At 53.0% G+C, this 24,337-nt stretch overlaps 2 protein-coding genes and 1 long non-coding RNA gene across 5 annotated transcripts; all 3 read right to left on the bottom strand.

The window, feature by feature from the left end:
• Positions 1 to 290: 290 nt before the first annotated feature.
• LOC102934529 (interferon-inducible GTPase 5) lies at positions 291 to 4,249 on the bottom strand. Of its 3 annotated transcripts, XM_037883365.2 has the most exons (3): positions 3,991 to 4,219; positions 1,296 to 2,385; positions 687 to 904 (listed from the first exon to the last, which is right to left on the bottom strand). In XM_037883365.2, exons 2-3 carry the CDS (start codon positions 2,373 to 2,375, stop codon positions 890 to 892), a joined length of 1,095 nt encoding a protein of 364 aa, XP_037739293.1. In that variant the 5' UTR covers positions 2,376 to 2,385; positions 3,991 to 4,219; the 3' UTR covers positions 687 to 889. The 3 variants fall into 3 exon arrangements, with proteins under 3 accessions (XP_027678858.2, XP_037739293.1, XP_007053414.3); XM_027823057.3 differs by having other exon boundaries at positions 291 to 2,385; positions 3,991 to 4,249; XM_007053352.4 differs by lacking the exon at positions 3,991 to 4,219 and having other exon boundaries at positions 687 to 2,408.
• LOC122463726 lies at positions 291 to 23,729 on the bottom strand. Its single transcript, XR_006287324.1, has 2 exons — positions 23,287 to 23,729; positions 291 to 501 (listed from the first exon to the last, which is right to left on the bottom strand). It is a non-coding gene; the product is annotated as an uncharacterized LOC122463726 (long non-coding RNA).
• LOC119564116 lies at positions 18,259 to 22,243 on the bottom strand. Its single transcript, XM_037882884.2, has 2 exons — positions 21,610 to 22,243; positions 18,259 to 19,255 (listed from the first exon to the last, which is right to left on the bottom strand). The coding sequence occupies exons 1-2, from the start codon at positions 21,771 to 21,773 to the stop codon at positions 18,595 to 18,597; spliced, it is 825 nt and encodes a 274-aa protein (XP_037738812.1). The 5' UTR covers positions 21,774 to 22,243; the 3' UTR covers positions 18,259 to 18,594.
• Positions 23,730 to 24,337: the final 608 nt, after the last annotated feature.

The following is a 24,337-nucleotide window of genomic DNA, read 5'->3' as shown; positions in this document are numbered from 1 at the left end:
CCCAGCTGGGATCTTCCCCACTGACTCCAATGGAATGACAGCTGATTTGCCCCAGTGCGGGGATCCACTCCATTCATGTTTGTAAGGTGCTCAGATACCGAAGGGATGGAGGAGCCCAGCGGGACCTAGGTTGATAGAACCGGATTCAGTATAATTTTATTTTTGTTGTATGAATGTGAAGAAGGAAGCTGCCCCATTCCTTGTGGGGTAAAACCTCAGGAGCACTGAGCTGTTACTGACTCTGTCTCATTCATTGTGGGTGCTTTGACTGGTGTGCAACGACGCCCCAGATGGTTTATGGTGGGCAATACACCGTGTTTATTGAGAGTACAATTTTAAGTATTAAAATCAGCATGTGCTTCCATTCACACACACACACACACACACACACACACACACACACACACACACACACACACACACAGCCAAAAGGTTCTGCAGCTGAATCTTACAGTTACTAGTCCTTAGTGTTGCTCGGACAGTTCCAGTGGCCAGCTGAACCTGCACACGAGGGAGGGGAGCTGGGCTGTTGAACGCATTCGAAGCTCCAAGGTTGATGCAGAACGAACCCAAAGTCCCATGGCAATACACCCTTCCTTTATAGTGATAAGTTCCCATACAAATCTATGGACATACCTGTGTTACACCAGAGCTGTCAATCACGAGGTATACAAGGTTGCTCTTAATTAGCATTATTTGGAGTTGTTACCGGGAGGATCTGCAGCTGTTTCTTTCTTGTCCCTTTGGCTCAACTCCTTATCTCGTCCTTGGGGCGTATGCCTTTGCTTTAGGGTCCTCAATCTGCCATCCAGGTGATTTATCATAAAGTTGGTGCCTCTTGACTCCTCCACTCCCTTCTTGACCATCCGGCCCAGTTGTCCTTTCTCAGTTAATTACCATACATTCTTCACTCACATCAAACAGTAAATAACGCAATTACAGCCATAAAACATCTATCCTTCGAAGAACAAATGTTAACACAATCAGCAAAAAATAAACGCAGAATAATTTCTTCGTACTAATTCAAAGCTAGCAAAATGGAGTATAAGGCAAAATAAGCAAAATTTTACTTAAGACAATTTCTTCCCATTAGGCTTTTGGCCTACACATCAACTCCTGGATGAAGAAGCAGGAATCTTTCCTGCTTGAAGTCCAAGACTGTGTCTTCTAGACAGCAGCAGGCTCATCCAATGCAACAGCAAATCCTAGATGGTGTTTTCCCGTTCGGCCTCCAGAGCTTTGCTGAGAACCCGCTGGGTGTCGTCAGCTACAGAGGCCAAACACTTCCGCAGCATGAAGTAGGTGGTAACCAGCGCCACCCCTCCTGACACCATGGCACCAAATACGGGGAGGCGCTTCCACGAATATTCCGCTACCATCACGGCGGCCCCCACCGAATCCGACAACAGCTTCAGAGCCATCATGGGGGTCGTTCCCAAGGACGTCATCACAGCCGTCAGCTCCCGCACGGGCTCCCCAACCCGCTGGGCGAGAGCAGAGAGGGACCTGTCATCCACGCCAAAGCTGCTGTAGTGTCGGAACAGGTGTTTCCTGAAGCCAAAGAAGGTGCACAAGAAAGCGAGGCCTGGGACAGGAATGGCAGCGAGAAGACATAAGAAAAGGGCTGTTTTCCAAATCTCCCCCTTCAGGTCGGCTTTCTTCTGGTTGACAATGGGGGAGGCGACAGCAGGCAGGCTAAGCAGGAAGGCATGTCTCTTCAGGCTCAGCAGCTCCGTCTGCAAAGTTTGTCGCAGGAGGGGAAAATCGTAGCAGTTGGTTTCCCTACTCGAAACGACAAAAACCTGTGGGTGGCCCACTCCCTCAGCTGCTACCCCTCTCCTGCAGTCCTCCCTGATCTGCTGCAGGATCCTCTCCTGGTTGTAGCTGGAGGGACGCTGCCTCCTGGAAGCATCCAGGTCCACGTCGGCTTTGGAGCGCACAAAGTAGAACCTCTTGCCCATTCTCTGGATCTCACGGACCAGCCAGGCGTGGTCGGAGCGGAAGCGCTGGGAGCCGACGATGATGAAGAACTCGTATTGGCTCAAATTGAGCCGCTCAAAGTAGGTGTCGAGAGGGAAATAGAACGTCCCCACCCCTGGCAGGTCCCAGAGCGTGACGCCTGGAAGGATGGGATCTGAATAAACCATCGGCTCCCTCATGGTATCTAACATCCCGGTTTCAGCAGCGCCTTCATCACCAGCACATAGCCCCCGCATGGCGTTGATGAGGGAGGACTTCCCGGAGCCCGACTCCCCCGTGATGGCGATGCTGAGGGTGTGGCTGTTAAACGACTCCAGCGGTCTCTGCTGCACATTAGAAATCGCATCTGTCAGCCTCCCTTCATAGACAGCGGCTTTGAACTCATCGAGAGCCATGGCGCTCAGTCTGCGGCAGAGAAGAAGAAACATTAGAAGGACCTCTATTCGACATTGGTGAGGCCTCATCTGGAGTACTGTGTCCAGTTTTGGGCCCCACACTACAAGAAGGATGTGGAAAAATTGGAAAGAGTCCAGCGAAGGGCAACAAAAATGATTAGGGGACTGGAACACACGACTTATGAGGAGAGGCTGAGGGAACTGGGATTGTTTAGTCTACGGAAGAGAAGAATGAGGGGCGATTTGATAGCTGCTTTCAACTACCTGAAAGGTGGTTCCAAAGAGGATGGATCTAGACTGTTCTCAGTGGTAGTAGATGACAGAACAAGGAGTAATGGTCTCAAGTTGCAGTGGGGGAGGTTTAGGTTGGATATTAGGAAAAACTTTTTCACTAGGAGGGTGGTGAAACACTGGAATGCATTACCTAGGGAGCTGGTAGAATCTCCTTCCTTACAAGTTTTTAAGGTCAGGCTTGACAAAGCCCTGGCTGGGATGATTTGATTGGGGATCGGTCCTGCGTTGAACAGGGGGTGGGACTAGATGACCTCCTGAGGTCCCTTCCAACCCTGATATTCTATGATTCTATGATTGAACATTTCAGCTCCTAGTTAAGGCTATGTCCAGAAAATCCTGAGCGAACAGCGCAGTGTCAAGCCCTCAAAAGTTAGGAAAAGGCACATTTATGGTGGCCCATGAAACCTTAACTCTGCCCCTTACGTATCGGACCCGTGCACTGAATGAGGCAGGGGCTGTGTGGAAAAAACAGGAGTTGTTTGGTTTTAATCATTATTTATTATTTATAGCATAGTAGTGCATAGGAACCCCGACCGAGATCAGGGACCCCATTGGGCCAGGTGCTGCACAGACCCTGACTGAGCTCAGGGCCCCCATTATGCCAGGAGCTGCACAGCCCCTGGCTGACATCAGGGCCCCCATTATCTGAGCACCGCGCAGCCCCACAGGTGAGAATTTTCACAAGATCTCAGCTCCCATGAACTCCTGGAAATGAGTGGGGAGATTTTCAAGCCAGCCCAGCGCATTGCTGTTGACGGGGACAATATGTCATCTGTGAATAGGCAGAGCGATGCTCAGACCCAGCCTTCTCCCTTGGCTGCTCTCTAGGTCAGAGGAGCCGTGGGGAGCCCTGCAGCTGCTCTCGCTCGCCCGAAAGTCCTGGCAGGAAGACGGGGAGCACACGGCTTTCTCGGACCCCATCCCAGCTCGGCGCACAGGGAACAGAGGACACCGGCATTGGGGCCCAGCTATTTCTACTGATGCCAAGGAGAGTCTGAGGAACCAGAGCTGGGCACAGTCTTTTCAGCCACAGCTTTTGCAGGTGAAAAACGCAGATTCATCGACTGCAGAGCCGGAAGGGGACTGCCCTGGGGGCCACCTAATCCGACCCCCTGCGGGCCACAGGCTGGACACTGTCCCCAGCATGAGTTCCTCTGCAGGGCGGCTTAGCAGCTGCCCCAAACACAGCCCCAAACTGCAGCCACACCGGGGGAGGCGCAAAGGGGGCCCAGGGGCCGGGTGTTCCCCAGGAACTCACAGGAAGGGGGGGAGAGGAATTTGAGGATGGGAAGGAAAATCCCTAGCAGGGGGAATCTCTTACCGTCCCCAAGGCTGGGCTGCGCTCAGGGGGGGTTGATGGTCTCCGGGAAGGGGCAGCAATCTGTGGGCACACGGCTCACCCCGTCCGTCCGCAGTGTCTCAGCTGCTGTCACCGTCTGTGGGCTCCTCGCTCCCCCTCTTCCTGCCGCCCCCTCTCTGTGCGGGGGCCTCCCCTGCCTGCTTTTGGCTGGGCCCCCGGCTCTCTCCTGCTGCCTTTCTCCAGCTCTGGCTCGCTCCTGATCAGCGAGTGGGGAAAGTGAAAGCAGCAGCTGGCTAGGAAGTAGGGCAGGGCCTCACCCCAGCCAGCTCGGTGGGGGGGGGGGGGGGGGGTAATAGGGGTGGGGCAGAGTGGAGCCAAGATACCTGCCCCCCCTCAGCACATTTCCAGGTGGACACACAGCTCTAAATGTCACCATGCAGTCAGGGGGTGACAGTGTGTACTGATAACACACACACACACACACACACACCCCATACCCACAGAGCGAGCGAGAGAGAGAGAGCAGAACTCAGCCCCTCCAGCATGGGGCAGCAGGGAAATATGCACATACACTAGGGTGACCAGTAGGGACAGTCCCGATTTTTGGGTCTTTTTCTTATATAGGCTCCTATTCCTCCCCACCCCCGTCCCAATTTTTCACACTTGCTGTCTGCTCACCCTAACATACACACCTACATGCACACACTGGTGCATGGCAGAGACACAGAGTGCAGATGGCACACACGCTCAGTGCAGGGCACAGACACACAGTGCAGAGACCGGACACGCTCGGCGCATGGCACAGACACACCCTGGGCAGCAAAACATCTTGGCCTGGCCCTGACTCCAGGTTCCTGCTGTTGACAGCTGCTATTTGCTCCCCCGTGGAGACGGCTTCCAACAGGATCCCAAAGAGCCAGAGGTCCACGGGCCCGGGCAGTACCGCAGGCATGCAAGGAACCATGCTAAGCTGAATGTCCAGCCAAGAACCAAAGCCAGATTCCTGTGTGAGTGACACAATTGTGAAGCATTGGTATTCAAGCTTTATACAGGGTAAAATGGATTTATTTGGGGTTTGGACCCCACTGGGAGTTGAGCATCTGAGTGTTAGAGACAGGAACACTTCCTAAGCTGCTTCCAGGTGAGCCTACAGCTGTTAGGGACGTGGTTCAGACCTGGGTCTGGGTTTGCCGCAGGCTAGCGAGTCTGGCTCAAACCAGGCAGGGCTCTGGAGTCCCAAGCTGGCAGGGCAGGAAAGCAGGGGCAGAAGTAGTCTTGGCACATCAATTGGCAACCCCAAGGGGGTTTCTGTGATCCAACCCATCACAGGGGGAACCTCCCTGCTCATACAGGCGGGCAGTCTCTTCCACAGCAGACCTAAGCAGCACTTAGACCTGACGATTGCTCATTTAACAAAACAAAAGACTTTCAATGGAGCTTAGTTAGCTCTGTCTTTGAACTGTGGAGAGGGGCAGGTTAATAGCACATGGGACTCGTCAGCAGAGCCCGCACCACCAGGCAACACGCCTGTCTCCACCTTCCCCACCCTCCTTCACTCTGCACTGGGCACTGGCATCCCAACCCGCTGCTTAGCGAGTTCAGTTCAGCTGAGGGGACCCCCTCAGTCCGGACAGGCGAAGCACAGTTCTGCTGCCCTTTGCTCACACAATAAGGATAACAACATTTCATGACCCCTGCACTGACGTCATTTGTAACCCAACACCAGCCAAAGTTGATCACATTGGCACACAGCTCTGTCTGGAAGAAAAAAGGGAAGAAAGAGAACCTGGGGAACTACAGACCAGTCAGCCTCACTTCAGTCCCTGGCAAAATCATGGAGTGGGCCCTCAAGGAATCCATTTTGAAGCGCTTGGAGGAGAGGAAGCTGAGATAACTGGCTCTGTGGATATGGTGAAAGCAGTGGCCGTGATATATCTTGACTTTAGCAAAGCTTTTGATACCGTCTCCCACAGTATTCTTGCCAGCAAGTTAAAGAAGTATAGGCTGGATGAATGGACTATAAAGATGGATAGAAAGCTGGCTAGATCGTCGGCTCAATGGGTAGTGTCTAGTTGGCAGCCGGTACCCGGGGTCGGTCCTGGGGCCGGTTTTGTTCAACATCTTTATTAATGATCTGGATGATGGGATGAATTGCACCCTCAGCAAGTTCGCAGATCACACTAAGCTTGGGGGAGAGGTAGATACACTGGAGGGTAGGGATAGGGTCCAGAGTGACTTAGACAAATTGGAGGATTGGGCCAAAAGACATCTGTTGAGGTTCAACAAGGACAAGTGCAGAGTCCTGCACTTAGGAAGGAAAAATCCCATGCACCGCTACAAGCTGGGGACCGACTGGCTAAGCAGCAGTTCTGCAGAAAAGGACCTGGGGATTACAGTGATGAAAAGCTGGATATGAGTCAGCAGTGTGCCCTTGTTGTTGCCAAGAAGGCCAACGGCACATTGGGCTGTATTTATAGGAATGTTGCCAGCAGATCGAGGGAAGTGATTTTCCCCCTCTATTTAGCACTGGTGAGGCCACACCTGGAGTATTGTGTCCAGTTTTGGTCCTCCCACTGCAGAAGGGATGTGGATAAATTGGAGAGAGTCCAGTGGGCAACAAATTGGAGGGCAAAAAAAATGATCAGGGGGCTGGGGCACATGACTTACAAAGAGAGGCTGAAGGTACTGGGGTTATTTAGTCTGCAGAAGAGAAGAGTGAGAGGGGATTTGATAGCAGCCCTCAACTACCTGGAGGGGGGTTCCAAAGAGGATGGAGCTTGGCTGTTCTCAGTGGTGGCAGATGACAGAACAAGGAGCAATGGTTGCAGTGGGGGAGGTCTAGGTTGGATAGTAGGAAAAACTTTTTTACTAGGAGGGTGGTGAAGGTCAGGCTTGACAAAGCCCTGGCTGGGATGATTTAGTTGGGGATTGGTCCTGCCTTGAGCAGGGGATTGGACTAGATAGCTCCTGAGGTCTCTTCCAACCCTAATCTTCTATGATTCTATGGTCAATGCTGAATGGTGAAGGCATAAGGCTGCAGGGTTACGTACCACCGCATAATCCGAGGGTTTGTCTTCTTTGCTGTTTGTAGCCACTTCAGAGACGCGTGGTCAGTTACTAGTACGAAGGGGCCGCCTACAAGATAATATAGTAAGGCGTCCACGGCCCACTTGACGGCCAGTGCTTCCTTCTCAACCACCACATAATTTCGCTCTCGGGGGACCAGTTTACGGCTGATATATAATATAGGGTTTTCTTCCCCATTTACCTCCTGTGAAAGGACTGCCCCCAGGCCCACCTCCGATGCATCGGTCTGTAGCAGGAACTCCCTGTCAAAGTCAGGGCTGAAGAACACCAGTTCATGCCTCTTGCCAGCCAATTTTGCATTTCTTGGGGTTGGCCATCAGCCCGGCATCCCGCAGGGCCCGTAGGACGGCGGTGACCTGGTTGAGGTGGTCCTCCCAACAGCGGCTGTAAATTATCATGTCGTCAAGGTACGCAGCCACAAAGGATTTGTGTTGCTGTAGGACCCCGTCCATTAATCTCTGGAAAGTGGCTGGTGCCCCATGAAGACCTAAAGGCATTCGTGTGAATTGATACCACCTGGTGGAGGTAGAAAAGGCAGTCTTCTCCCGAGAGCCCAGACTTAGGGGGAGTTGCCAATACCCCTTTGTGAGGTCCAGGGTACTGATGTACTGTGCGTCCCCCAGGCAGTCTAGTAGTACATCAATCTGCAGCATTGGGTAGGCCTCACATTTTGAAATATTACTGACCCTCCTAAAGTCGATGCAGAAGCGGACCGTCCCATCTGGTTTTGGGACCAAGATGATGGGCTGCGCCAGTCACTTTGCCATTTCTCAATTACCCCAATGCACCAGAGATTGGTCCTGGCAGAAATCACCAGGGTCGGAGAGCTCCTGGACTACGACAGGGGGGACTGGGTGGATCCCCGTGCGCTTGGTCGGCATATGGGGCTCTCCACCCTTCCGACCCCCCTGCACGTAGTCCAGGAGGTGGGGGCTGCCTTGTCACCCATTTCTCTTGTCTTCCTGCAGCGGGCCCTGCAAGAGGGTGTTCCCCACCCACTCCTTACCCTGGGCCCTCCGGACCTTTTTATTCAGCCCCTGTTCCATGACCACCACCACCACCGGCCTCCCCGCTCCCACACTCCAAGCCGGCTGCGCACCCTGAAGCTGGTTTGGTTCCTGACCGTGCCCAGAGACCAACTGCACATGCTCATGCTCCACACTCTGCATTTCCTCACCCTCGTGTCCCGCCCCGATACCAAATTGCGGGACTATTTACCACCTGTCGAGGGTGAGGAGCCCTGCTGGGCCAGCCTTTATTCCACCTTGGTCCCACGGCCTGCCAGGGCCAGCTTCTATTCCGCCTTCATGGAGCCATGAGCACGGGCGTCCACCTGGCGCGGTTCACCCCCATACCCGAGGCCTGCGCCTTCTGCATCGTGAGGGAGACCCTGGTGCAAGCTATCTTGAATGTGCCTGGTTGCAGCCCCTATTCCGGCTCCTCCTCGTCAACCTCTTCCTGGCCCTGGCTAAAGGCACCATCTACAATACCAGGAGGAGGATGCTAGACGAGGGGTGCTCCGTGACTGTGCGGCCTATTTCCATTCCTCCCTGGTCTCATGCTTCTGGGCAGAGTTCCTCTGGGTGGCATCCGCTGGCTCCCTTGACAGCTTTGAGGAGCAGTGGGCGCTGTCCGGGGTTCTCTGCTCGGTGTACCCCTCTGTACCCCTAGTTTTGAACCTATGACCTTCACTCCTGTCCCTGTTATTCCTTAGTTGTCCCCCGTCTTTATTTGGTTCCTGGGTCCAGTGGTCCCTCCTGCTAGGCTGGGGGAGGGGCCTTTAGAAGTCCCAGGATTTCCAATATGGCCTCATTACAGTTACTGATTGCAGAATACAGTAAATCTGTTGCAAAAAAGTGGTTTATAGCATCATATGAACCAACCACTATCAGAGCTCAATGCAACTAAAGTCCGCACGCCCCAGGCTAGTCTAAGCAGTGTCAGTGATTCCCAGACTCCTGGCCAACCCTAAGCTCAACCTCAACAAGCAAGTCAGTGTATAAACTCTGCAGCAGTAGCTCAAACTGCAGCTCAGGAATAAAACAAAAATCTGACAGGAGCAATTTAAGAATTTAGTCACCAGTTGGGGTTTAGCAGCCAGACCCTTTTTGCACTGGTGCAAATGACGACACAACCTGGTTCTGTTCCCTGTGTTCAATATCTTCAACAATGATTTAGATAATTGCATAGAGAGTACATTTATACACTTTGTGTATTCTGTGTGATACCAAGCTGGGAGGGGTTCCAAGTGCTTTGGAGGATAGAATTAAAATTCAAAATGATCTGGAGAAACTGGATTAATGGTCTGAAGTAAACAGGATGAAATTCAATAAGGACAAATGCAAAGTGCTCCACTTAGGAAAGAACAATCAGTTGCACACACACAAAATGAGAAGTGACTGCCTAGGAAGGAGTACTGCGGAAAGGGATCTGGGGGTTCTAGTGGATCACAAGTTAAAGATGAGTTAACAGTGTTGCAAAACAAGCAAATGTCATTCTGGGATCTGTTAGCAGGAGTGTTGTAAGCAAGACATGAGAAGTAATTCTTCCACTCTACTCTGAACGGATTAGGCCGCAAATGGAGTCTTGTGTCCAGTTCTGGGCCCCACATTTCAGGAAAGATGTGAAGAAATTGGAGCAAGTCCGGAGAAGAGCAAGAAAAAAAACATGAGCTATGAGGGAAGATTGAAAACACTGGGATTGTTCAGTGTTGAGAAGAGAAGACTGAGAGGGGACATGATAACAGTTTTCAAGTACATAAAAGGTTGTTACAAGGAGGAGGGAGAAAAATTGTTCTTCTGAACGTCTGAGGATAGAACAAGGAGCAATGGGCTTAAATTGCAGCAAGGGCGGTTTAGACTGAACATTAGGAAACCTTTCCTGTCAGGGTGGTTAATCACTGGAATAATTTGCCCAGGGAGGCTGTGGAATCTCCAGCACTGGAAAAAACAACGAGGAAGACTTTTGGCACCTTAGAGACTAACAAATTTGGTTGGGCATAAGCTTTCGTGGGCTAAAACCCACTTCATCGAATGAATGGAGTGGAAAATATAGTAGGAAGATATATATACATAGTGCATGAAAAGACGGAAGTTGCCTTACCAAGTGTGGGTCAGTTCTAACAAGACAATTCAATTAAAGTGGGATATTATCAACAGGAGAAAAAAATCACTTTTGTAGTGGCAATCAGGGTGGCCCATTTCAAACAGTTGACAAGAAGGTGTGAGTAACCGTGGGGGAAATTAGCATGCAGAAATTTAGTTTTTGTAGTGACCCATCCAGTAGGGGGAGGGATAACTCAGTGGTTTATGCATTGGCCTACTAAACCCAGGGTTGTGTGTTCAATCCCTGAAGGGGCCATTTGGGGATTGGTCCTGCTTTGAGTTGGGGATTGGTCTAGATGACCTCCTGAGGTCCCTTCCAACCCTGATATTCTATGATCCACTCCCAGTCTTTATTCAGGCCTAATTTCATGGTGTCCAGTTTGCAGATGAACTCCAGTTCTGCAGTTTCTTGTTGGATTCTGTTTTTGAAATTTTTTTTGTTGAAGAATTGCCACTTTTAAGTCTGTTATTGAGTGTCCAGGGAGGTTGAAGTGTTCTCCAACTGGGTTTTGAATGTTATAATTCTTGACGTCGGATTTGTGTCCATTTATTCTTTTGCATAGAGATTGTCTGGTCTGGCCAATGTACTTGTCAGAGGGGCTTTGGAGGTTTTCAAGATCAGGTTAGACAAGTCCCTGCCAGGGATAGTCTAGATAATACTTAGTCCTGCCATGGGTGCAGGGGACTGGACTAGATGACCTCTTGAGGTCCCTCCAGTCCTACGATTCTATGGCTGAGAATCAGCCCAGTGCCTGATTGCCTCAGGTCTTCCTAAGCAGGAGACAGATTGCCAGGGGATCAATTCCCCATGTTTCTCTTTGTGCACCAGACACGGGGTGGGGGCAGAGAGTTCAGGGTTTCAGGTCTGTTCTCTACGTGGAAGAAGGCTGAGGAAGGGGTTACCAGGCTGCCCCGGGGAGAAGAGAAGAGGACCTGCAATTGCTGAGGACAGAATGATTCACTCTGCAGCTGTGGATAGATGTAACCCTCCTGCCAGTCAGAGTTGGCAGCAAAAAGGGCTGGGCTCAGTATTGAGGGGGTTCCTTTTCAACAATACAACACAAAAATGGCTTGAGTCCCCACCCAGTGACCTGGGACAATTACACACCACCCCCTGGGTGCCTTTAAGAGGCAATACTTCCCCACTCGCAAGCACAGAGTCTGAGTGTAGCAAAGAAACTTTTAATAAAAGGAGGGAAGTAACTTGGCATTAATTTGGGAAAACACCACAAACAGAGTTCATGCACATAAACCATGAGCAAAAGACCCACCCCCAAGTGGGTTGGCCAGTGTCCTTTTCCCTCAAGTTCAGCAACCCAAAAGTCCCTTCAACCTGCCTGTCCCTTCTCTGCACCCCACTCACAGTTGCTGTCCTTGGTCAGTGCAGCCCCAGAGTTCAGAGGTGCATCTGCAGAGTTCACCTCCCACCCAGGGGCTGGGGTAAAGAGGCCCCTTTCTCACTCTGCTGCCCAGGCACTCACTCACCACTCCTCTCCACTGGCTGCCCTGCTGGATGCAACATCTTCAGCAGGGACGTCCTTAGGATTTATGGGGCCCTACGCAGTATTGTTAAACTGGTGCCCCTATGCCCGACAGCAGCCCGGGCTCACAGCCCGGGGGGGAGGGACAAGGCAGTAAAGGATACCGAGCCGCCCGGCCCGCCTCATGGCAGCGGAGAGTCACAGTTCCCGCAGAGACCCCCGTACCCTCTCCCTCAGGCAGAATGTGCAGCACCGACGCATTCGGCTCTGTGAATACGGGCCCTTCCTAAGGAGACTGGAGCGCGCACTGGGTGTGCGGGAGCCGACCCGCTCTTACCTGCTGTCATGGGCGGTGGGTGAAACTGTCACTCGGGGATGTTAGCTCCCCAGCCCACCTGTGGCCCCGCCCATACTCCACTCCTGCTCCGCCCCAGACCCCGCCCCCACTCTGCCCAGGCCCCGCCCTCTCCCCACTGTCTCCCTCCTCTCTTCCCTCCCCCTTCCTGATCACCCCCTTCCAGTCAAATTCCTGAACCCAAATGAAGCAAATGACAGTTGAAAAAAACACTCTTCTGCCATTTCTTTCTCAAGAAAATGGAGCATGTTTCTCACCGCATGCCAGAAGGGGAAGACTGGACAGGCAGAAGGTACCTAATTAAAAGCACTAAACTTGGGAATAAAAAACGCCAGTCTCGGGTTTTTTGATATGCCCTGAAGTTTGTCAGAAATTTATTTGCAAAAACTTTGTCGTAAGGGCGAGTCAGCCGTCTTGCTGAATACAACATTAGATATTATGGAATACATGATGCAGCTCTTCTCTGTTTCACATTGTCTCAATCAGTTTTTCTAAGCTGATTTTATATTTAAATGTACTCTTAAGCCTTCAGAACGTAATCATTCCCGATGACTACACATTTACCTCACTCAAACAAAGACATTATTTTCAATTAGTCAGTCACAGAGGTTTCAGGTGTTCATAACAACGTTCATTGCTTTTAGAAAAAGGGAACCCTAATTTACTTTGTGTGATCTCCAGAACAATAGACATGTTTATTAAATATCACCAACTTTAAAAAATATGTTTCCAAAGATTTTAGGCATCACAAAGGGTTTGGTATCTCACGAAGGTTCTGATTTTGCTTAAAACTAGTTCATCAAATAGTCAGAAGTAAAGAAATGGAAACTCGTTGTCCATCTATCTGGCAGGAAAGGGGTGGACGAGGAGCCGGGGGGGTGGGTGGGAGCTGATGGGAGAAACGGATGGAACGGCAGGGAACTGTGACTCTCCGCTGCCGTGAGGGGGGCCGGGCAGCTCGGTATCCTTTGCTGCCTCGTCCCCCACCCAGGCTGCGAGCCCGGGCTGCCATTGGGCATAGGGGCACCAGTTTAATAATACTATGTAAGGCTCCATAAATCCTAAGGACGGCCCTGGCGCTGCCCATGAACTAAGTCAATAACATCCCTACTTGTGCTACAGACTCTTGATAACAGCCAGCCTCGCGTTTAGAGATCCAGGAGATCTGGGTTCGAATCCGCCACCGACTCCTCTTGTGACATGGGACAAATCACTGGATTTTCAAGAATCAATGCACCATGAGCGCGCAGTGCACTGGCTAACAGGGGAACACGATTCATGTGGTAGGAGTTTCATAGATTCATAGATATTAAGGTCAGAAGGGACCATTATGATCATCTAGTCTGACCTCTTGCACAACGCAGGCCACTGAATCTCACCCACCCCCTCCTGCAATAAACCTCTCACCTATGTCTGAGCTATTGAAGTCCTCAAATCATGGTTTAAAGACTTCAAGGTGCAGCGAATCCTCCAGCAAGTGATCCGTGCCCCATGCTGCAGAGGAAGGCGAAAAACCCCCAGAGCCTCTGCCAATCTGCCCTGGAGGAAAATTCCTTCCCGACCCCAAATATGGTGATCAGCTGATCCCTGAGCATGTGGGCAAGATACACCAGCCAGATACCCAGGAAAGAATTCTCTGTAGTAACTCAGATCCCACCCCATCTAACATCCCATCACAGGCCATTGGGCCTATTTACCATGAATAGTTAAAGATCAATTAATCGCCAAAATCATGTTATCCCATCATACCTTCTCCTCCATAAACTTATCGAGTTTAATCTTGAAGCCAGATAGGTCTTTTGCCCCCACTGCTTCCCTTGGAAGGCTGTTCCAGAACTTCATGCCTCTGATGGTTAGAAACCTTCATCTAATTTCAAGTCTAAACTTCCTGATGGACACTTTATATCAATTTGTTCTTGTGTCCACATTGGTACTGAGCTTAAATAATTCCTCTCCCTCTCTGGTATTTATCCCTCTGATATATTTATAGAGAGTAATCATATCTCCCCTCAGCCTTCTTTTGGATAGGCTAAACAAGCCAAGCTCCTTGAGTCTCCTTTCATAAGACAGGTTTTCCATTCCTTGGATCATCCTAGTAGCCCTTCTCTGTACCTGTTCGAGTTTGAATTTATCCTTCTTAAACATGGGAGACCAGAACTGCACCCAGTATTCCAGATGAGGTCTCACCAGTGCCTTGTATAACGGTACTAACACCTCCTTATCTCTACTGGAAATACCTCGCCTGATGCATCCCAAGACTGCATTAGCTTTTTTCACGGCTATATCACATTGGCGGCTCATAGTCATCCTGTGGTAAACCAATACTCCAAGGTCCTTTTCCTCCTCCGTTACTTCTAATTGATGCGTCCCTAGCTTATAACTAAAATTCTTGTTATTAATCCCTAAATGCATGACCTTACACTTCTCACTATGAAATTTCATCCTATTACTATTACTCCAGTTTACAAGGTCATCCAGATCCTCCTGTATGATACCCCCGTCCTTCCCTAAGTTGGCAATACCTCCCAGCTTTGTATCATCCGCAAACTTTATTAGCACATTCCCACTTTTTGTGCTGAGGTCAGTAATAAAAAGATTAAATAAGATTGGTCCCAAAACCGATCCCTGAGGAACTCCACTCGTAACCTCCCTCCAGCCTGACAGTTCACCTGTCAGTGTGACCCGCTGTAGTCTCCCCTTTAACCAATTCCATATCCACCTTTCAATTTTCATGTGGGGGGCTGTAGCCTGGAAAGCAGCAATTCGGGAAGGACCCGGAGATTCTGGTGGAACTGTCACGGCGTGTGGTGGAGTCAAGGCCCTGTACCCCCGCTTCCTGGGATTCACTGAGACTCTCAGCCAGCCAATAAAACAGAAGGTTTATTAGACGACAGGAACACAGTCCAAACAGAGTTTGTAGGTACAAACAGGATCCCTCAGTCAGGTCCCCAGACTGCTCCAAACTGAAACCCACTCCAGCTGTCTCACCCAACCTCCCCCAGCTCCTCCTCCAGCCTTTGTCCAGTTTCCCGGAAAAGGTGTCACCTGGCCCCAACCCCCCTCCTGGCTCAGGTTACAGGCTCAGGTATCGTCCCCCAAGTAAAGTCATTTCCTGCTATCCCACCCCCAATGCTGACAGTCCCAGTAAAACTGCCCTGGAGCATTCCCAGGTCCATCTGCCCCGCTCCCTAGTGCGTCACAGGAACCCACTGCACCGGACTGAGAGGTCAAGCGCGGCCCTGGGCCGGAGAAGCAGGGGATTAGAGAGTAGGAGCTGGGAGGTGGGGTCCCCTCTGGATACAGCATGGGGGAGACCCTGACTGGAGACTGTGCCTGGCTCTGCGGGGGAGCCACGCATCAAACAGGACATTGGATAAATTGGGGAGTGTTCTGAGAAGAGCTACAGAAATGATTTACCCCCAGGTGAGGGAGAGGGGAATTGGCTCCCATTGCATTACTCCTGATTTACCCCAGGGTGACTCCAATCAGCGCACGGAGCACCTGGGGCCAGGCTGGGAAATCCCAAGACTTCAAGCTGTGGGTCCAGCGCAGGGGAATGGCAGGGAACGTGGGTGAGGGGCTGGGCCATGGCCCAGAGCCAACAAGCCAGGGGTGGACACATAGGCTTGGGTCCTGATCCTGGGCCTCAGATCTCCTCCCGTCTCCTTTTCCGCAACCATCATGTGCCTGGTGCCTCCTCATTGCCACACATTAGGGCGAGTGGGGCCGGGCAGGGACTGGAAGATGGGCCTGCAAACGTGTAATGACCCTGGCGGAACTGCCGAAAACCCTCCGGCTGCGGTGAGTCCTGGCACACAGTCTCCTACTCTAAGCACTAGACCCCACTCCCCTCTCCTCCCAGAGCCGGGACAGAACCCAGATGTCCTGGCTCCCAGCCCCCCTGCTATAACCATTGGACACCACTTCACCCGGCAGGCTGGGACACATACCCCAGTCACATGAGGGGAATCTCTGGGGGTGGAGGCGCTTATCTGATGCACAGTGACATAGGAACCCTTTGGACATAGAGTTGCTCTGTGTGAGTGTGTGTTAGAGGGGACAAGCCCTGCTCTGTGTGTGTGTGTGTGTGTGTGTGTTTGTTCCCTCACACCCAAGACACATGGGGGTGGGGGAGTTATTCAGTCCCATGGTTGTGTCCATGCCAGCCAGCAGTCGTGGGAGCTCTGCTCACGCATGTTTCCTGTGAGTCTTAGGTTGCACCTGCATGGAGTAGTGCAGTGGAAAGTGTCTGCACTCCTTTGTATGAAGACCGTGTGTGCCTCAGTTTCCCATATGTGCTGCGCTGGCCCCTAGGGGCTGGAAAAGGGCTGTTTTCTCTCGGGCAGGCTGCCACCCAGGGGTGCTGATCCCTGGCTGTCTCGACTTGGGGCCAGTGTCGCTGGCGAGTCCATGAAGACAATGGCAAAGCCAACCTGCCGGGACATTTCCGACCTAGCAACTAACGCCCAGGGTGACCCCCCCTTGCAGGAAGCCAGCTGGAAGAGAGGGAGCCAAGGGCGGCCACACTTGGCTGGGGCTCGGAGCTGCCCATGGCCCAGGCTGTAGCTTCCGGCTCTCTGGGCTGACCGAGGACTGGCTATGCTGGGTGTAGCCACCTGAGAAATCTGCCTGCCCTTCCCCCACCAGCTGGGAGCCCCAGCAGATGCTGGGGGGGCAGTGCCCCCTTTGGGGGTTCACATCTCCCTCAGGTGCCCATCTCAGGTGGAGTCGCTGGAGGGAGGGTGCTAGAGGTGCTGAGGTTCGGTCCCAGGAGATGGTGAAGCCGCGTGGCTTCCCCGGTGACACAGTGAGACCCTAATGGGGGCTGGCCCGCTGTAGGGCGGGTGGGTTCTGGTCCAGCCCAGGCAAAGCACCACGGGCCGGGTCAATGCCCAGACCTGACCATCCTCCGCTGGGGAATGAGCTCAGACTCACACCCCCCCCTGGCTGCCCTGTGGGGCTGGACTCCTGAGTCTGCTCAGCCTGGGGGGGTAGGAGGTCCCAGAATAGGCCACAGGTCGCCCCCCCGGCACACAGAGTGAAAAACTGGACCAAGAACACTTGTGGGTCAAACTTTAGATAGATAGATAGATAGATAGATAGATAGATAGAGGGGCTGTATGGAGATAGATAGATAGATAGGTAGATATTTAAATGATGGCTTCAACCTTTTGGCAATGGGGACATTTTGGGTTCAAATGGTGGGTGTTCCATTAAAACTATTAGTTTCCAAAAACTTAAATAAATGGCGGGTGGGCCAGGATCTTCTTAATCCTTCCCCCCATCCTGCCCCCCACCGCCGTTGGCCAAACTCAAAAATGATGGGGGGGTTGACCCAACAAGCAGAAGGAGAGCAGGACGGGGTGTGTGGGGAGGGGGCAGCGTAGGAGATTTGGGGAGCGGGATGGGGGGAGAGGAGGAGATTTGGGGAGCGGGATGTGGGCAGCGAGGGAAATTTGGGGAGGAAATGCTGGCAGAAGTGGGGGCAGAAGGCTGGAGCCCAGAGCGAGGGCAGTGGGCACCCGAACCAGGAGCTGCTTGAAGCGGATGCCATGTAAACGCCTGGCCTGGGGCTGAAACCACAGAACGGGCCCAGCGGGGGAGCTGCCAGCGCTTTGTTTTTTCAGTGCCCCTCCCCCCACCAAAAAAAAAAAAAGGCAGAAAAAGCAGGAACCGGAGTATTTGTGGCTCAGGTTTTTGTTTTCCGGTTAAAACCCAGCAGGTTTCAGTATTTTAAACGTGGCAGGAGAATATTTGCTGCCTTTCTTCCTGATTTCTAACCAAAACCTCGAATGTTTTTGTTTTAGTTGGACCCAAAAATCGTTTTCGAAAAGGGCATTTTTTGCATTACTCCTGATTTACACCAGGGTGAGTGAGGGGGAATCAGGCCCATTGACTCCAGTGGAGTTACTCCTGATTTACACTGGGGGGGAAATGGCATCTTGACACCAACGGAGTTACTCTGGATTTACATCACAGAGGGGGAATTGGCCCCATTGACCCCCTGGAGTTACTCCGGATTTACACCAGGGTGAGTGAGGTGGAATCAGCCCCATTGAGTCCAAGGGAGTTATTCCTGCTTTACACCAGAGGGAGGGGGAATCAGCCCCTTGACACCCATGGAGTTACTCCTGATTTACATCAGAGAAGGGAATCGCCCCCCCAAGTCACTCCTGATTTACACCAGGGGCCAGGAGGGGAGTCTGGTTCGAAGGCGGGTGGGCCAGCACGCCAGCCGGGACAACACTAAGACTCAGGCCCACGGTTTTGCTCAGGTCCCTTTATTTGCTGTGGTTCCCGGCTGCCAGCCCCACATGCTGGGCTGTGCCGGGCTCGTTAACCAGCGCAGAGCCCAGGGCAGAGCCTGCCGGTGCGTGTGCCATGGTGAGGGGGGCGCTGTCATGGCTTTGCCTGCTCAGCTCTATGGGCGATGCCGGGAGGATTCTGGCCCGGGCCCTCTCCCGTTCCCGGCTGCTGCTCCGTGATCAGGGCCATGGAGACCTCAGGTGCGGCAGCCGCCAACTGGAAAGACTTGCAGGCCGGTGCCAGAGCCCGGAGCGCCTCCTCCAGGTGCCCGGCGGCTGCTGCCAGGGCATTCCTAGCACGGCGCCCCGTGAGGGCATCGGGCAGGTAGTCGCCCAGACTGCATCACGCCAGTCCCGGAGAAGGGGCCGTTCTCGGGGGGCCCTGCAGCCGTTTCCCCAGCTGGGCCCCCAGGGGCGACACAAGCAGACACGGCCCTGGCGATCTCCTCACTGCTCCGGCGCAGGGCGTCCATCGGCAGGCGCAGCACCGGGGAGGCCTCCGCCTCCCGCAGAGCCGCCTCCAGCCGCTCGGGGAGGCCGGCGTTCCGCAGCAGCACGGCCACCACGGGGCCACCCACGCTGCCGAAGATCCCCAGGGTGGCCTGGTGGAAGTCCCGGACAATGGCCCCCTTCTCCTGCAGCGAGGTGTGGGGGGAGGCCATGTGGGCGTACAGGTCCCGGCTGGTGTTCTTCTGCACGTGTCTGTCCATTTGCTCCGCCGTGGCGTGCATCTCCTGCGCCGCCCGCAGCAGGCGCTCCAGGTTCTCCCCCACACTGACGTCTCCCCCCACCGGGTCGAGGGGCACGCTGGTGTCAAGGTGCTGGGTGAGGATGCAGAGCAGCGGGCGGGTGGCCAAGATGCATCCTTGCAGGGAGCCCAGCAGGGACTGGCTGGCGCGCATGAGCCTCTCCCTTTCGCTCTCTGTGCTGAAGAACAGGGAGAGCATCACGGGGCTGGGAAACAAAGCAGAGAGCGCAGGTGAGGGGGTGAAAGCGGTTCCCCACCTGGATCCCCAGTGCAAGGACAAGGGGGTGTGCAATGGAACTGAGAGGCAGCCCCTTGGAAATGGAATAGAGGGCATGTTGTTTCATATAATCCCAGAATTTGTCTGTGGAACTCACTGCGACATGATCTTGCTGAGGCAAGAGCCCAGCAAGACCCAGAAAAGGGATCTGACATTTATATGGCTAATGAGGAGAGCCAGAATGACATTAGAGAAGAATTTTTTTTTAAGTTTGAAAAGATTAAACACTCTTATGCTCCATGGCATGAATCAACGTCTAACTCTCGGCTGTCAGGAAGGAACTGTCCCTGAGTCAGACTCTCCCTAACCTGCTACTGAAACATCAGGTACCATCACTATCAGAGGCAGGACACAGCGCAAAGGGCCTCTGGGCTGAGCCTGTCTGGCCAGTCCAATGGCCCTAGTTATACATTAAAAAATGTTTTCCCGCTGCTCTTCCTGATTTCAATGCACTGAAGGCGCCCAGACAAAGCCAGGACGGTCCCAGGCCTCATAAGAAAGCCGGCAGCTTTTGCGTCTCCAGCTCAGGCATGTTTTGAGCACGTTTCAGCGCAGAGAGAGGAAAGAACAAAGCACCACAGACTAACCACAGCGAGTTCTTTCCTGCCTCTCGAAAGCGCTGGAGGGTGACTCCCAAAGCACCCAGCAGCGTTGCCTTCGCTACTGAAAAAAGGGCCCCGACCTTCAGAGGTATTTCAGCTCCTAACTCCCTTTGGAACTGACAGAAATCAGAAGCCGAAATCCCTTGAAGCTAGGGAGAGCAGACAACAAGTGTGAAAAATCAGGACAGGGGATGGGAGGTAATAGGAGCCTATAAAAGAAAAAACCCCGAATATCGGGACTGCCCCCATAAAATCGGAACATCTGGTCACCCTACTTGAAGCTGACAGCCGTGCAGGGCGAGTTCGGTGCGGGGGAGCCGAGGGCGTCTCTTGTATCTTCATTGTGACAGTTCTGGCTTCCATCCCCGGCGCCCGGAGTCTCAGGAGGATGGGAAACTCCTGGCTACCCGGGCTTGTGGCCCCGCCAGTGTGGAGAAACGCAGGGCAGGGCAGGCCCTGGAGGCCCAGATGCCAGGAAGCTACTAGGCCTGGCCACGCCTGGATTCTTTTTTAAAATCTCCGGGTTTTCAGCCGCTCTCATGATTTTTCCTTAACCTCAGGCAGCGAGGGGCTGCCTGGAGCCAGGGAAGGAGCTGGAGCAGGCCCCACTATATCCAGGAGTCTAGTAGGTACGGCACTGGACCGGGAGTCAGAGAGGCCGCGTCCTCTTGCCAGTTCTGTCATATGGACATTGGGGAAACCCCCTCCTTTCTCTGCTGACCCGCCCGGCCTTTGTCTTCTCTCTTTGCACTGCGAGCGATTCAGGACAGGACTGTCTCTCGCTGTGTCTCAGCCGTGCCCAGCACAACGGGGCCCTGATCTCAGCTGGGGCAGGGACTGTCTCTCACTGTTGATGAAGAATTGGGAATCTCAGATCTGCTTGGACGTAATTTTTTTTTTTTTTTAATAAAAGAGTTCAGTCAACTAAAGAATCCTGGCTGTCCCACAGTCCCTCATTCCCAGCTGCAGGGTCCCTCCTTCTCAGGGTGGCTCCCCCGCCCGGCAGGGGCCAGCGGTGGTGACGTACAGGGACACTGCTGTGGTAGAGGATGTGCAAAGTACATCAGGGTGTTGAGGACTCGAACCCCAGATGGCACGGATCGTTGTCTGACCGCAGAGAGACAGGCAACACCAGCAAGGTCCGAACACAAAGCTCTTTATTGAAGAGTGCACACAACAATAGACAGCAGCCCGTCTCCAAAGAGAACCAGCAGCCGCTAAGTAAAACGAATAGGTTTTTATAGACAGTCCCATCGCGTCACAGATTTATTCATAAAGCAGCCCACCCCCCTCATGTCAGTTAAAATCCTCTTTCTCTATTATGCATGCACTTCTACCCCCTTATTGTAGATAACTTTTAGCAAATCGTAATGCTTCACTAACTGTCTTATCGATATGGGTGTCAGCCAGGAGACGAGGAGTTAAAAACAGAGATAACACAAGAACAGGGAGTGTAAAACAGTGCCCCCCCCCCCCCCCCCCCCCCATACCTCACCAAACTGTTCCCAGAACATCTGGTACAAAAATGCAGGAATGCAGGTCTCCCTTTTTTTCTTACTCCCCGCAACGTAAACAAGCATTCTTTCATTCTACTTATCTCCTTCAGGGACTTTCCCAGCAACCTTTATTGGCCTGACTTTGGTTCGGTTGGCATAACTGCTTCATGTTTAATTTTTCTTACATATCAAGTGTGTTACCCACTTGGCAGCTGCCGTGGGCTCCAAGAGAGCCATGATGCAAACTGGAGCAGTGCGCCATGGGGGCAATCCCGGCCCCCCACAGCCAGCTCAGACTGGGGACGTCCGGGCTATGAATCAGAGAGGGGGTGGTAAAGGGAGATCTCATCTGCAGCGGCGTGTCTGCTGTCCTGGCAGAGCGAAGGAGTGGACGTTGCTTGGCTCTCTGCTTCTAAAGCTTCCGTTAGGAGAGAAAGTCAGAGTTGGTGTAACGCCGACAGACCCCAGTTGTCAGCAGGCGAGATTGAACCTGGGACCTCTGGGCTCATTTTCTCTCTCTCTCTCTCAGTGATCTCGGTGCCACCAAACAGGACAGAGCACCACGCCCAGGAGGTGTGTGGGCTACATTGGCACAAGCCAAGCCGCAGACCAAGCTGCCCACGGCTGGCATCACAGGGCTAAAAGGGGAAGTTGTTCTGACCCTGTTACCCCAAGTCAGCTGCCTCCAGGGTCCACTGCGAGCTTCAGCGAGCCAAGAAACGGCTTCTTCTGATAATGCCCCAAGGGAACGCTCCATACAGAGACCTGACACCAGCTATTGCTGCTGCTCTAGAGGAGCTGGTTGATTCTCTGCTCTAAGCACTAGCCCCCACTCCCCTCCCAGAGCTGGGGAGAGAACCCAGAAGTCCTGGTTCCCACCCCCCCTCCAGCAGACCCCACTCCCTGCTACACCCTCAGCTGGGGATGGAACCCCGGGGCCCTGACTCTGACTCGCCGCCTTTCACCGCTCTCCCTGCACTGTCCGGTTCCGCAAGGGAAGAAGCCTGGAGCCTCCCTCCATGGAGGCTGGATGGACTCCGAGGAGCGCTGGTGGAAGCAATTGCCCTGGGCAAGGACAGCTGCAGGTGCTCGCAGGCGGGGCCCAGGCCTGGCCGGGGCTTGCTGGATCTTTCTGTCCCACATGACTGAAGAGGAAACCAGGACTTGGAAACCAGCCAGACTTGATTTCCTGGAAACCACGTGGGGAACTAGAAGCAGCCCCTCAACCCCCCTCCCCCGGGTGTGGCCTCCCTTCGCGGTCTGCAGCGGTTTTCATCTTCCAGCAGCCTCCTGCGAGCCGAGAGATCCTGCTCACCCCCCTCCCCCGAGAGCAGCGGGGGCGGCTTTTGCAAGCGTGCGGCTTTTGTGAGCGTGCAGCGAACGCGCTAGGGCCTCCTGGGGAGCAGGCTGGCGGCCCCGGGGGAGAGCAGCTGTTCCGAGCAGCCGCACACTGTACCTGTGTAACACTGACAGACCCTGGTCAGCCACAGGCAGGATCGAACCTGGGACCTCTGGAGCTTAGTGCATCAGCTTCTACTGCGTGAGCTAAAAGCTAACGGGCTCTTAGCTAAGGCTGTAGAGCAAACTCAATCATCTCTGTCTCTCTCCGTGGTCTTGGTGCTACTAGATGGGTCAGAACACCACACCCACAAGCTGTGTAGGTTACACCTGCACCTCTTCTGCCCACATGCCCTGCCCCACCGGTGGCTCCCTGCAGTCTCTCTCCTCATCTCCTTTTCACTCCACCTCCCTCTTCTCCGAAGTTAGGATCCCCTTTGGACCGTCCCCTTTTCCTCTCCTCCCTTCCCCAACAGGGATCAGCAGCGGACAAGGGCTCGGTCAGTTCCAGTGGCCAGCTGAACCTGCACACGAGGGAGGGGAGCTGGGCTGTTGAACGCATTCGAAGCTCCGAGGTTGGTGCAGAACGAACCCAAAGTCCCATGGCAATACACCCTTCTTTTATAGCGATAAGTTCCCATACAAGTCTATGGACCTTGCTGTGTCACACCGGAACCGTCAATCATGAGGTAGTCAAGGTTGCTCTTAATTAGTATGATTTTGAATTCTTAGGGGAGGATCTGCAGCTGTTTCTTTCTCGTCCCTTTGGCTCAACTCCTTATCTCGTCCTTGGGGCGTATGCCTTTGCTTTAGGGTCGTCAATCTGCCATCCGAGTGATTGATCATAAAGTTGGTGCCTCTTGTCTCCTCCACTCCCTTCTTGACCATCCGGCCCAGCTGTCCTGGCTCAGTTAATTACCATACACTCTTCACTCACACCAAACTGTAAATAAGGCAATTACAGCCATAAAACGTCTATCCGTCCAAGAACAAATGTTAATGCAATCAGCAAAAAATAAACTCAGAACAATTTCTTCATACTAATTCAAGGCTACAATTTCTTCTTACTAATTCAAAGCTAGCAAAATGGAGTATAAGGCAAAATAAGCAAAATTTTACTTAAGACAATTTCTTCCCATTAGGCTTTTTGGCCTACATATGCAACTCCCGGATGGAGAAGCAGGAATCTTTCCTGCTTGAAGTCCAAGACTGTGTCTTCTAGACAGCAGCAGGCTCATCCAATGAAACACCAAATCTTAGATGGTGTTTTCCCCTTTTGCCGCCAGAGCTTTGTTCAGAACCCGCTGGGTGTCGTCAGCTACAGAGGCCAAACACTTCCGCAGCATGAAGTAGGTGGTAACCAGTGCCACCCCTCCTGACACCATGGCTCCAAATACGGGGAGGCGCTTCCACGAATATTCCGCTACCATCCTGGCGGCCCCCACCGAATCCGATAACATGACACCTGGAAGGACGGGATACTAGATACCATGAGGGAGCCAATGGCTTTTCCAGATCCCGTCCTTCCACGGGCAAAAGGGATCCCACTCAGTTTGGTCTCGAAGGGGGGAGATA

The sequence above is a fragment of the Chelonia mydas genome, chromosome 24 (genome assembly GCF_015237465.2).
Source record: "Chelonia mydas isolate rCheMyd1 chromosome 24, rCheMyd1.pri.v2, whole genome shotgun sequence".
NCBI lineage: Eukaryota > Metazoa > Chordata > Testudines > Cheloniidae > Chelonia > Chelonia mydas.
The sequence above is the reverse complement of the archived record's forward strand: the minus strand, read 5'-3'. Positions and strand labels throughout refer to the sequence as shown.

Excerpts from the sequence above, each read along its gene's own strand:
- LOC102934529 (XM_007053352.4), bottom strand. The coding sequence starts at position 2,408 with ATGTTTCTTCTTCTCTGCCGCAGACTGAGCGCCATGGCTCTCGATGAG.
- LOC119564116 (XM_037882884.2), bottom strand. The coding sequence starts at position 21,773 with ATGAGATCTCCCTTTACCACCCCCTCTCTGATTCATAGCCCGGACGTC. Across the intron at positions 19,256-21,609 it reads GTGGGTAACACACTTGATAT|CCCCGTGATGCTCTCCCTGT; the intron begins GTAAGAAAAATT and ends TTTGTTTCCCAG.